Consider the following 13068-nt stretch of genomic DNA (forward strand, 5'->3'; position numbering starts at 1 on the left):
GAGTAGCTGGGATTATAGGCACGCACCACCATGCCCAGCTAATTTTTTGTATTTTTAGTAGAAACGGGGTTTCACCATGTTGACCAGGATGATCTCGAACTCTTGACCTCGTGATCCACCCGCCTCGGCCTCCCAAAGTGCTGGGATTACAGGCTTGAGCCACCGCGCCCGGCCTAACTTTTTTCTTTTTTTGAGATGGAGTTTCGCTCTTGTTGCCCAGGCTGGAGTGCAGTGGCTTGATCTCAGCTCACTGCAACTCCGCCTCCTGGGTTCAAGTGATTCGCCTGCCTCAGCTTCCTGAGTAGCTGGTATTACCTGCATGTGCGCCATGCCTGGCTAATTTTTTTTTTTTTTTTTTTTTTATTTTTAATAGAGACGGGTTTCACCGTATTGGCCAGGCTGGTCTCGAATGAACTCCTGATCTCCTGATCTGTCCTCCTCAGCCTCCCAAAGTGCTGGGATTACAGGCATGAACCACTGTGCCTGGCCCTTTTAACTTTTTTTAAAAGAGGGTATATTTGAATGAGACTGTGCTATGTAATGTAAAACTAATTCACAAAAAACCTGTAACATTTGGTTGGTGTGATGGCTCATGCCTGCAATACCTGCACTTTGGGAGGCCAAGGCAGGAGGAACAGTTGAGACCAGGAGTTCAAGACCAGCTTGGCCAACATGGTGAAACGCTGTCTCTACAAAAAACACACAAAAATTAGCTGGGTGTGATGGGACATGCTGGTAGTTCCAGCTACTTGGAAGACTGAGGTGGGAGGATCACTTGAGTCTGAGAAGCAGAAGATGCAGTGAGCTAGAATCGTGCCACTGCACTCCAGCCTGGGCTACAGAGCAAAACACTGTCTCAAAACAAAAACAGGGCTGGGCACAGTGGCTTACGCCTGTAATCCCAGCACTTTGGGGGGCCAAGACAGGTGGATAATGAGGTCAGGAGTTCAAGGCCAGCCTGACCAAGATGGTGAAACCCCTTCTCAACTAAAAATACAGAAAAAGTTATCTGGGCATGGTAGCAGGCACCTGTAATCTCAGCTACTCGGGAGGCTGAGGCAGAGAATTGTTTGAACCCAGGAGGTTGAGGTTACGGTGAGCCGAGATCGAGCCACTGCACTACAGCCAGGCTGACAGAGTGAAACTTCGTCTCAAAAAAAAAAAATAAAAAACAAAAACAAAAAAATTTATAACATTTAACAAATAATATTTTAAAGTAAGCATACTTATAAACATTTGTTTAAGAAAACTATGTAGATTAAGACCAAGATGAGTACACGGTTAAATTAGCTTATGTTTAAAATTGTTTTTGTTTTTGTTTTGTTTTGTTTTCTGAGATAGAGTCTCACTCTGTCACATAGGCTGGAGTGCAGTGGCGGGATCTTGGCTCACTGCAACCTCTGCCTCCAGTCTTTAAGCAATTCTCGTGCCTCTCCTTCCAAGTAGCTGGGATTACCAGCACCTGCCACCATGCCTGGCTAATTTTTGTGGTTTTAATAGAGATAGGGTTTCACCATCTTGGCTAAACTGGTCGTGAACTCCTGACCTCAGGTGATCCACCTGCCTCGCCCTCCCAGAGTTCTGGGATTATAGGCATGAGCTACCACGCCCAGCCTCAAATTATTTTTCCTGATTTTTCTTTTTCTTTCTCCTTCCTTCCTTCCCTCCCTCCCTCCCTCCCTCCCTTTCTTTCTTTTTTTTTGTTTGAGATGGAGTCTTGCTCTGTCACCAGGGTGGAGTGTAGTGGCGTAATCTCAGCTCACTGCCTCTGCCTCCTGGATTCAAGCAATTCTGCCTCAGTCTCCTGAGTAGCTGGGACTACAGGTATGTGCTGCAACACCCAGCTAATTTTTTGTATTTTTAGTAGAGATGGTGTTTCACCATGTTAGCCAGGATGGTCTCGATCTCCTGACCTTGGGATCCACCCACCTCGGCCTTCCAAAGTGCTGGGATTACAGGTGTTCGTCACCATACCCTGCCATATTTTTTCCTGATTTTTCTTAATAATGTTGTGTCTGGGCTAGGCCTGTAATCTCAGTGCTTTGGGAGGCTGAGGCAGGCAGATCAGTGGAGCCCAGGAGTGGGAGACCAGCCTGGGCAACATGGTGAAACCCTATCTCATCTCTACAAAAAGATACAAAAATTAGCCTGACATGGTGGTACATGCCTGTAGCCCCAGCTACTTGGGAGTTTGAGGTGCGAGGATCACTTAAGTCCAGAAAGTTGAGGCTTTAGTGAGCCGAGATTGTGCCACTGCACTCCAGCCTGAGGAACGGGAACAAGACTCCCATCTCAAAAAAAAAAAAAAAAGAAAAGAATGTGACTGGTCTGCTAAATCCTGAAGAATCAAAGCAAGGCCCTTTTACAAGGATTACTTTACAAATAAATAAGTATCATAAGTTATGAGTCTAAGTACATGTCATGAAAAATCTCATTCACATTTTTATATTCTAACTTACCTAGCGTGAGTAACCATAGTATTTGGTGCCAAACAGGGCAGGCTAAATACTTAAACCATACAAAATGATTTAGTAAGTGCTTTTATATACATTGTCTCATGTAAGCCTTACAACAACTCATTTAGGTGAGTAGAGTAGAAATTTTAAACTGTTTTAGAAAAGAGTCCCATGAGAAACTCATGGAGATTCTCCAAGTGGACTCGTTCTCAGGTTTTTTGATTCTAGTTTGTCATTCCACAGTATCATATGGTCCACATACATCATTGTACTCTTTCTGTTAAGTTGGAAAAATGCTTTTGTTTTAGGTAAATTCCTCAAAGTTAAATTAAAAATGACTGAAAATCTTTTTATTTATTTATTTTTAAACAGGGTTTCACCATGTCGGTCAAGCTGGTCTTGAACTCCCGACATCAGGTGATCCGCCTGCCTTGGCCTCCAAAGTGCCTGGATTACAGGCGTGAGCCACCACGCCCGGCCTGAAAATCTTAAATTAAAAGTGGTTGGAGTCGGGATTTGATTTCATTTTTAAAGTTTTCCTTAGCATGCTAAAGTAATTTGTATTTGCTTTGCTTCTGCCATCATTAGCACTATTACATTTCTTTCTCAGACTCAAAAATTGTTTCCTTTGGAGAGTTAAATAAAACTCTACCACAGCCAATTGCGGTAGCTTATGCCTGTAATCCTAGCACTTTGGGAGGCTGGGAGTTCAAGACCAGCCTGGCCAACATGGTGAAACCCCGTCTCCACTAAAAATATAAAACTTATGGGCCGGGTGCAGTGGCTCACGCCTGTAATCCCAGCACTTTGGGAGGCTGAGGCGGGTGGATCACAAGGTCAAGAGATTGAGACCATCCTGGTCAACATGGTGAAACCCCGTCTCTACTAAAAATACAAAACATTAGGTGGGCATGGTGGCGCGTGCCTGTAATCCCAGCTACTCAGGAGGTTGAGGCAGAAGAATTGCCTGAACCCAGGAGGCGGAGGTTGCCGTGAGCCGAGATCGCGCCATTGCACTCCAGCCTGGGTAACAAGAGTGAAACTCTGTCTCAAAAAAGAAAAAAAAAAATGTATAAAAATTAGTTGGGCGTAGTGGCATCTGTCTGTAATCCCAGCTACCTGGGAGGCTGAGGCAGGAAAATCACTACAGGAGGCAGAGATTGTAGTGAGCTGAGATCACACCACTGCACTCTAGCCTGGGTGATAGAGCAAGACTCTGTCTCCCCCACTCCCCAAAAAAAAAAAAAGACAGTTGGGCATGGTGGCTCACGTCTACAATCCCAGCACTTTGGGAGGCCGAGGTGGGCGGATCATGAGGTAAGAGATCGAGACCATCCTGGCCAACTTGGTTAAACCCCGTCTCTACTAAAAATATAAAAATTAGCTGGGCGTGGTGGCGTATGTCTGTAGTCCTAGCTACTCAGGAGACAGGCAGGAAAATTGAACCTGGGAGGCAGAGGTTGCAGTGAACTGAGATCACTGCACACTCCAGCCTGGTGACAGAGCAACACTCCATCTCAAAAAAAAAAAAAAATGAAAAACCAAACAAAAAACTCCTCTAACTTGATATAAAAATAAATAACCCAATTTAAAAATGGTCAAAGGATTCGAATAGACATTTCTCCAGAGAAGATGGCCAGTGAAAGATGAAAAGATGCCCAACATCATTTGTCATCAGGGAAATACAAATCAAAACTACAGTGAAGAAGAGCCAGGCACAGTGGCTCATGCCTATAATCTCAGCTACTAGGGAGACTGAGACTGGAGAATCACTTGAGGCTAGGAGTTTTAGGCCAGATTGGGCAGTAAAGCAAGACCCCCATCTTTAAAACTACAAATTAGCTGGGAGTGGTACCTCATGCCTGTACTCCCAGCTACTCACAAAGCTGAGGTAGGAGGAAGACTTGAGCCCAGATGTTTGAGGCTGCAGTGAGCCATGATTGGGCCTCTGTACTCTAGCTTATATAACAGATTGAGACCCAGTCTCTAAAAAACAACAACAACAACAACAAAAACAAATATTGATCAGGTCTTTCTGACGAACCCCACAGAAGAGTATACAAAGTATAATTGGATAGCTAACTATACTTTCGTTGTCTTATTTTTGTTATAAGGAGTCAGAATTTAATCTTAGGAGAATGAAGAGAGAAGCTGTTGGCCTTTTGAAACTTTTGAGCTCCTTTTGACTATCCTGGTACCTGAATCCCTCAGTACCACATGTTATTGATATTTAGTATAAAAATAAAGTGGAGACTTCTGCTTTATTTTAAAGCATCCAGATTTTAATGTTGATATTTAGTATAAAAATAAGTTAGAGATCTGTGCTTTATTTTAAAACATCCAGATTTTAATGTACCAGTAAATTTTTTTTCACTTTGCTGCAAAGATCTGGTAAGCAGGAAGAAATGTTCTTCCTGAAAGAAGTAAGCTGAAGATTTAATGGCTATATAATCTGTTTCCTTCTCTATTCTCTTTCCTCCCCTCCTTCTCCCCTCCAGCTCTCCCTCCCCTCTCTCTCTTCTTCCTCTTGTTTGGTCGTCTTTCAAGACAGGGTCTTACTTTGTTGCCCAGGCTAGAGTGCAGTGGTGCGATTACAGCTCACCGAAGCCTCAAACTCCTGGGTTCAAGGGAACCTCCCACCTCAACCTCCTGAGTAGCTGTGACTATGGGCACATGTCCCTACACTCCTGGCTAATTAAAAAAAAAATTGTAGCAATAGGGTCTCACCATGTTGCCTAGGCTGGTCTTGAACTTCTGGGCTCAAGTGATCCTCCTGCCTCTGCCTCCCAAAGACCTGTGATTACAGACATTGAGCCTCTGTACCCAGCTTTCTTTTGTTTTGAACACTTGGTAAAATGTGACTCTCTTGAGATCTGTGCATTCAAGTGTAGGTCTCTGGAGATTCAGTCTGATATTATTAAATATTCTCACTGTCCCTTTTTTGTGTTTTTTTGGAGACGAAGTCTCACTGTCGCCCAGGCTGGAGTGCAATGGCATAATCTCCAGTCACTGCAGTCTCTGCCTCCCGGATTCAAGCAATTCTTCTGCCTCTGCCTCCTGAATAGTTGGGATTACAGGCATGCACCACCACGCCTGGCTGATGTTTTGTAGCTTTAGTAGAGTTGGGGTTTCACCATGTTGGCCAGGCTGGTCTCGAACTCCTGACCTCAGGTGATCTACCCACCTTGCCCCCCCAAAGTGCTAGGATGACAGGCGTGAGCCACCATTCCTGCCTGTCCCTTTTAACCTCAAGGCTTCATCCACAATAGTAAAAAGTAATCATTCATCTGTGAACTTCACATTTAAACTCTCATAAAACAGATTGTGTAACTTTCAGTTTGTGTAATTTGGTTTGATAGTATTAAACCAACATGGTGGGGACTTGTTTTTGTTTTTTACTATCAATACTTTTTCTTTTGGTCAATTTTTATCAATCCTAGGATGGATCATTAAATGAAATATTTTTGAAATAGATGTTTATGTAAAATGTAGCAATATTTTATGCTTATAGGCCAGTATTTCATTCAGTAACTATTTCTGGGGTCCTTTCTACTTGAACCTCTAGTAATTCTTGAGCTATTTCTTCTTTTTTTTTTTTTTTTTTGTTGAGATGGAGTCTTGCTGTGTCACCCAGGCTGGAGTGCAGTGGCTCTAACTCAGCTCACTGCAACCTTCACCTCCCAGTTCAAGCAATTCCCCTGACTCAACCTCCTGAATAGCTGGGACTACAGGCGTGCACCACCATGCCTGGCTAATTTTTTGTATTTTAGTAGAGATGGTGTTTCGTTGTGTTAGGATAGTCTCAATCTCCTGACCTTGTGATCTGCCCGCCTTAGCCTCCCAAAGTGCTGGGATTATAGGTGTGAGCCACTGCGCTGGCCATACTTGAGCTGTTTCTAAAAACATTGTAATGTGAGGCAGGTTTGGTATTCTCTCACTACCTTCTTCTCTCATTTATGCTTCTACCTATAAGACCCATCAGTTTAGAAAGGCTTCCAGAGAGTAACCTAAATCAGTGGTTCCAGTAGGTATCTTTATATTTAACCAGTGTGACAAAATTCTCAAGATTTAAATGGTAGGTCTTTAAATGCTTTCATTAATTAAACTCATCTTAATGGGTTTTAGTTTCTCTTTCTCTTCCTTTTTATTGGTACTGTAGATGCTAGATCATTTTATGAGAGCCATAAAAATTTTTTGTCTTGGTTGCTACATTAGTAATTTTCTTCTTCCTTTTCCTTTCCACTCCTATTTTAAAGACTTAGCCCTGTGTATGTATTTTTGCTTATTTTTTTGATGGTGGAATTTGACCTTCATAACAGTGAAGACGAATTAATAAGTATAGTGTTATTCAGATATGAATAGGTTTTTATCCAGAGCTTAATCCCAGTGGATTACATATGTTTAGTCCTATTGGCATGTTAAACAGATATGATCTATGAAATATATGGATATGGATTACAGATGAAATCATCTATGATGTTGAGTGTAAGAGTTCACAATAATGTGAGACTCTTCAGCCATTTAGAGTGGCTCATGACTATAATCCCAGCACTTTGGGAGGCCAAGGCAGGAGGATTGCTTGAAGCCAAGAGTTCAAGACCAGCTTGGGACAATATAGCAAGACCCTATCTCTGGGAAAATAAAAATTAAGGCCGGGCATGGTGGCTCATGCCTATAATCCCAGCACTTTGGGAGGCCGAGCCCAATGAATCACGAGTTCAGGAGATCGAGACCATCCTGGCTAACACGGTGAAACCCTGTTTCTAATAATATAAAAAATTAGCTGGGCATGGTGGCATGTGCCTATAGTCCCAAGCCACTCTGGAGGCTGAGGCAGGAGAATCGCTTGAACCTGGGAGGCAGAGATAGCAGTGAGCCGAGATCACACCACTGCACTCCCGCCTGGCAACAGAGCAAAACCCCATCTCGAAAAAATAAAAATTTTAAAAATTAGCAGGGCATGGTGACATTTGCCTGTAGTCCCAGCCACTCAGGTGGCTGAGGTGGGAGGATCACTTGAGCCCAGGAGTTTGAGGCTTCAGTAAGCCAGAGTTGTGCCACTGTACTCCAGCCTGGGCAATAGAGTGAGATAGTGTCTCCTCTATTTTTTTAATTTTTTTTTTTTTTGAGACAGAGTTTCACTCTTGTTACCCAGGCTGGAGTGCAATGGTGCGATCTCGGCTCACCGAAACCTCCGCTCCCGGGTTCAGGCAATTCTCCTGCCTCAACCTCCTGAGTAGCTGGGATTACAGGCACACGCCACCATGCCCAGCTAATGTTTCGTTTCACCATGTTGACCAGGATGGTCTCGATCTCCTGACCTCGTGATCCACCCGCCTCGGCCTCCCAAAGTGCTGGGATTACAGGCTTGAGCCACCGCTTCCAGCTGATAGTGTCTCTTTTTAAAAAAAAATTTTTAAAGGCCAGGCACAGTAGCTCACACCTGTAATCCCAGCACTTTGGGAGACTGAGACAGGTGGATCATGAGGTCAGGAGTTCAAGACAAGGCTGAGCAATATGGTGAAACCCTATCTCTACTAAAAATACAAAAAATTAGCTGGGCGTGGTGGCACATGCCTGTCTGTAGTCTCAGCTACTCCGGAGGCTGAAGCAGGAGAATCACTTCATCATGGGAGGCAGAGGTTGCAATGAGCCAAGATTGTGCCTCTGCACTCTAGTCTGGGTGACAGATCAAGACTCTGTCTCAAAATATATATATACATTTTTTTACTTGATATTAAAAAAATCCAGGAGGGTCTGGGTACAGTGGCTCATGCTTGTTATCCCAGCACTTTTGGAGGCTGAGGTGAGGGGATCACTTGAGTATGGGAGTTCAAGATCAGCCTGGGCAACATGACAATATCCCACCTCTACAGAATGTAAAAAAATTAGCTGGGTGTGGTGACGTGTGCCTATAGTCTCAGCTACTTGAGCAGCTGAGACAGGGTCATTTGAGCCTGGGAGATGGAGGTTGCAGTGAGCTGAGGTTGCAACCTTTACTCCAGTCTGGAGGACAGGAGTGAAACCCTGTCTCTCTCTCTTTTTTTAATCTGTCTCTAAATAAATAAAAATAAAAATCCAGGAGAGCAGAGTACAAGCTGTGGTAGCATTGGAAGTCATGGTAGGACAAAGTTTAGAAAGTTTCTTTCACTCTTTGACAGAGTATTGGTTGAAATGATTGATGCCAAAACCGTAACCAAAGGAGGCATTATGCTTCCAGAATAATATCACAGAAAAGTATTGCAAGCAACAGTAGTGTTGACAGTTGTTGATGAATTGAGCTCTAAAGGAAAGGGTGAAAAAATTCCACCAGTTAGTGAGAACGTTAGAGATACAGTTCTAGAATATAGGGGCACCAGAGTAGTTCTAGATGACGTTTTCTTTCTTATTTAGAGATGACAACATTCTTGCAAAGTATGTAGACTGAAATAAATCACTATTGAAATGACATCAATGTGAAGCTGTCCATTCCACTGAAGTTCTGATATCTTTCATTGTGTAATTTCCATGTCTCTCTCTTATAATAAACGAATAATATAATTAATGATAGAAGTAAAATCCAAATGCTGGCCGGGCGCGGTGGCTCACACCTGTAATCCCAGCACTTTGAGAGGCCGAGGTGGGTGGATCACTTGAGGTCAGGAGTTCGAAACCAGCCTGTCCAACATGGCGAAACCCCGTCTCTACTTAAAATATAAAATTAGCCGGGCATGGTGGTGCATGCCTGTAATCCCAGCTACTGTGGAGGCTGAGGCAGGAGAATCACTTGAACCTGGGAGGCGGAGGTTGTAGTGAGCCAAGATAATGCCACTGCACTCCAGCCTGGCCAACAAAAGCAAAACTCCATCTCAAAAAAAAAAAAAAAAATCGAATGCTGGCATTGTCCAGAAAAAACTTACAGGTGTGTTTATAATTGTTATAAAGGTGAACTGCTGAAACTTGTTCAGTGAAATATTTTGATTTGATTTGAATTAATGCTTCAGTTTTATATTAGAAATTCACACACAAGTTAAAATAGAAAAACTGCCAATACCTGATTTCTGTCCCGTTTTTCTACTCATAGTCTTATATGTAGTTACCTTTTGACCCCATAGGGAAAATAATATATATATCTAACATAGGGAGCTACAAATAACAGAAAGAAGAAAAAAAGTTTTTTTTGGACAATGAAATGTTTCTTGATCATAAGCACATTATCCATGTAATTGGCATGCTAGCTGGATGTCTTTTGGCATACTTGTTACATATTTGGCATGAGTAGCACAAAAGTTGATGTCTTCGTAAGGGCGCATCAGATAGGCCTCACTTGCCGCCTGCAAAGCACCAGTAGCCGGAAGTGTAGATTTGTTTTGAAGTCTGAGCAACTTCTTACATCAGATGCTGGAAAGGAAGTTTGCTAATCAGAAGTTCAGTGGCCTTCTCATGAGATCTGTTTTCACGGAGTACCACAATACCAGACCTGTATCAATGAGGTATCTTCACTCTTCGAGTAAAGGGTATACTCTTGTGAGTGACTTCTGTAGCCAGTTGCTTCATGGGTGCGTTACCAGTGGATTAATTTGCTGGTAATCTGCCTTGTACTAGTCATGATCTAGAGACCTCCTTACTTACCCACTTCTCAGCAAGCTAGAGGTAGCACAGGCATTAGAAATGAGGGCACCACTGTGGCAGGCAGTGGCTGAGGACACTTAAATGTAGTGCTTTCTTATTATTATCTTACCTAAATCTTACAGCCTTGAGCAGGAATGCAGGTACAATTAATACTCTTCCATTATAACCACAAATTTAAATTAAGTAGAACAGGTCCTTTGACCAACTGGTCATTCTTTAGTCTAATAGTGTTTTTAGCCTTGTTATTGGGGTTTGTTAACTCTAGTTATCAATGTTTTATTAAATTATATTTATGATTAAAAATAGAGTGAGACTCGTGTGTCTGTGTGTGTGTGTCTTAGTCTCGTTTTTAATTTTTTTTTTTGGAAACAGGGTCTTGCTATGTTGCCTGGGCTGGACTTGAACTCCTGGGCTCAAACTGTCTTCCCACCTCAGCCTCCTGAGTAGCTGGGACTACAGGTGCCCACTTTTGTTTGTTTAAACAGCACTTAAGGGTCCTTTTATAGGACTTCTCTTGAAGATAACTCTCTCCAGTTTTAGTGGCCCAGAATGGCTTTCTCCTTGGCTTACTCAATCCAGTAAATGGTTGGCAGAAAATAATATAAGTGTGTCTAAGTACTAGTGAGGGATAATCTAAGGAAGGGAGCCTCAGCAATTCCTATCCTTTACCTTTAACTCCTAATCAACAAGGTGCTATTTTTGGGTTCAGGTCCCAGTGAGCAACAAACCAACCATAGGGATGAATTTGATATTAAGGAGGCTGGAAAGAACTTTAGGACTTGGACTGACATCCTGGTGGACACGAGTTACCTGGTTTAGATTGTTCAACTATAACTCCAGTGACAGCTTCCCTTAGGTTGCTCAGATCATAGTATGAATATTAAGTGTGCTAAGTAGTAGCTTGCTTGTAAGTAAAAACTCTGGCTTTTGATCTCTCATGCTGTATTTAGTAGCATGAGAACATGGAACAAGCACCATTTTCTGCATTTGGAAGAGATTTATTTATTGAACAAGATTATAACTTACTGGAATTATCCCTAGAGCTTGTAATCAAGCTTGGGCTTTCAGCTAATATTTTCTTTTTAAATTTTACTCCTTTTTTTTCCTTTTTCCTCTTTAACTTATCCTTTACGTTAGACAAGATGATGTTTTTATTTCTTTAATGAGGGCCAGTAATCTACAGACCTACACAAGAGTTCTTAGAAATTTTTTTTCATTGTTAAAACCAGGCTTTCCTAATTTAAGTATTATCTACCTTGACTTTACTGTTTTGCCTCCAGTATAACAGCATTATAAAAGGAGTCATACCTGTAATCCCAGCTCTTTAGGAGCCTGAGGTGGATAGATCATCTAAGGTCTGGAGTTCGAGACCTGGCCAAACGTGGCAAAATCCTGTCTCTACTAAAAATATAAAAATTAGCCAGGTGTGTTGGCACACACCTGTAATCCCAGCTACTTGGAAGGCTGAGGCAGGTGAATTGCTTGAACCCGGAGGGCAGAGGTTGCAGTGAGCCAAGATTGTGCCACCGCACTCCAGCCTAGGCGACAGAGTAAGACTCTATCTCCAAAAAAAAAAAAAAGGGAGTATATTATATGTAATTGTCTTGAGGAAATTATTTATCCTGTTAGGTGAAGAAATAACTGTTAAAAGGTAGAACTGTGAACCTTGTCAAGAAGTTTGTCTCCCTGAAAGTTTCAAGAAGCTTTAGCCCAAATACTTTGTTTTTTTGTTGGTGTTGAGAGTCTCACTCTGTTGCTTAGGCTGGAGTGCAGTGGCGCAATCATGGCTTATTGCTGCTTTCACTTCTCAGGCTCAAACAATCCTCCCACCACAGCCTCTCAAAGTATTGGGATTACAGGCATGAGTCACCACACCTGGCTCCAAATATTTTTCATTGAGCACCTTATCAATGTTCTAGGTCATGCTAGTCATTTTCTTGTTTCTTTAGACTCTTGATTTAGGTTCCTCATCTTGCTAATACTCATGATCATATTATTTATAAATGAATTTGGATTAGAAGGGGAGTGATATGTTACTATGGTATAGATACAATGTGGATATTGTTACATAGTGACCTTTTTCTTGTTATTTTTCAGTGTTCCATTGGCAAGCTACAATAATGGGGCCAGTAAGTATTCAGATTAATTGCAGAATAAACAGTTTATGTAATTTACTTATTTTAATCCCACTTTTCTTGTCATCAACAGAATGACAGTCCCTATCAGGGTGGAGTATTTTTCTTGACAATTCATTTCCCAACAGATTACCCCTTCAAACCACCTAAGGTAATTGGAATGTGGCAGTTGTTTTTAATGTACTTTCTACAATACTAATAAACTAGTTTACAAAGTTGCCTTTCTTTCTGTAGGTTGCATTTACAACAAGAATTTATCATCCAAATATTAACAGTAATGGCAGCATTTGTCTTGATATTCTGCGGTCACAGTGGTCTCCAGCACTAACTATTTCAAAAGGTAACAATGGGTATTTGATATCAAGATAAAGGATAAAGCAACCGTGTCTTTTTGTCTTTTTTAAGTTATTTATTTTTGAAAAGATTACTCATGTTTCTTTGAAGAAGAGGTGGCAATTCTTATTCTGAAATGGACCTTGAGAACTGGAAAAGAGTTGGATTTTTCAAGCAAAAGTATTCCTTGATGTGGTGACTAGTCTGTCAGTTGTGCTACTCAAGCATAGTTAGAAGATAGACACTGGGCCGGGCGTGGTGGCTCACGCCTGTAATCCCAGCACTTTGGGAGGCCGAGGCGGGTGGATCACAAGGTCAAGAGATCGAGACCATCCTGGTCAACACGGTGAAACCCCGTCTCTACTAAAACTACAAAAAATTAGCTGGGCATGGTGGCGCATGCCTGTAATCCCAGCTACTCAGGAAGCTGAGGCAGGAGAATTGCCTGAGCCCAGGAGGCGGAGGTTGCGGTGAGCCGAGATCGCACCATTGCACTCCAGCCTGGGTAACAAGAGCGAAACTCCGTCTCAAAA

General features: G+C 42.2%; 1 protein-coding gene across 2 annotated transcripts in view; it reads left to right on the top strand.

Moving 5' to 3' along the window:
• Positions 1-13068, top strand: part of UBE2D2 (ubiquitin conjugating enzyme E2 D2) — a 40161-nt gene that overhangs the window by 8310 nt on the left and 18783 nt on the right. For both annotated transcript variants that reach the window (XM_032250556.1, XM_032250555.1), the window contains 3 exons: positions 12165-12196; positions 12276-12353; positions 12437-12542. In XM_032250556.1, the coding sequence (XP_032106447.1) occupies positions 12165-12196; positions 12276-12353; positions 12437-12542 (216 nt within the window). The remainder of the gene's footprint in view (positions 1-12164; positions 12197-12275; positions 12354-12436; positions 12543-13068) is intronic.

This window comes from Sapajus apella, unplaced genomic scaffold (assembly GCF_009761245.1).
Source record: "Sapajus apella isolate SASKATOON/1434 unplaced genomic scaffold, GSC_monkey_1.0 scaffold71, whole genome shotgun sequence".
NCBI lineage: Eukaryota > Metazoa > Chordata > Mammalia > Primates > Cebidae > Sapajus > Sapajus apella.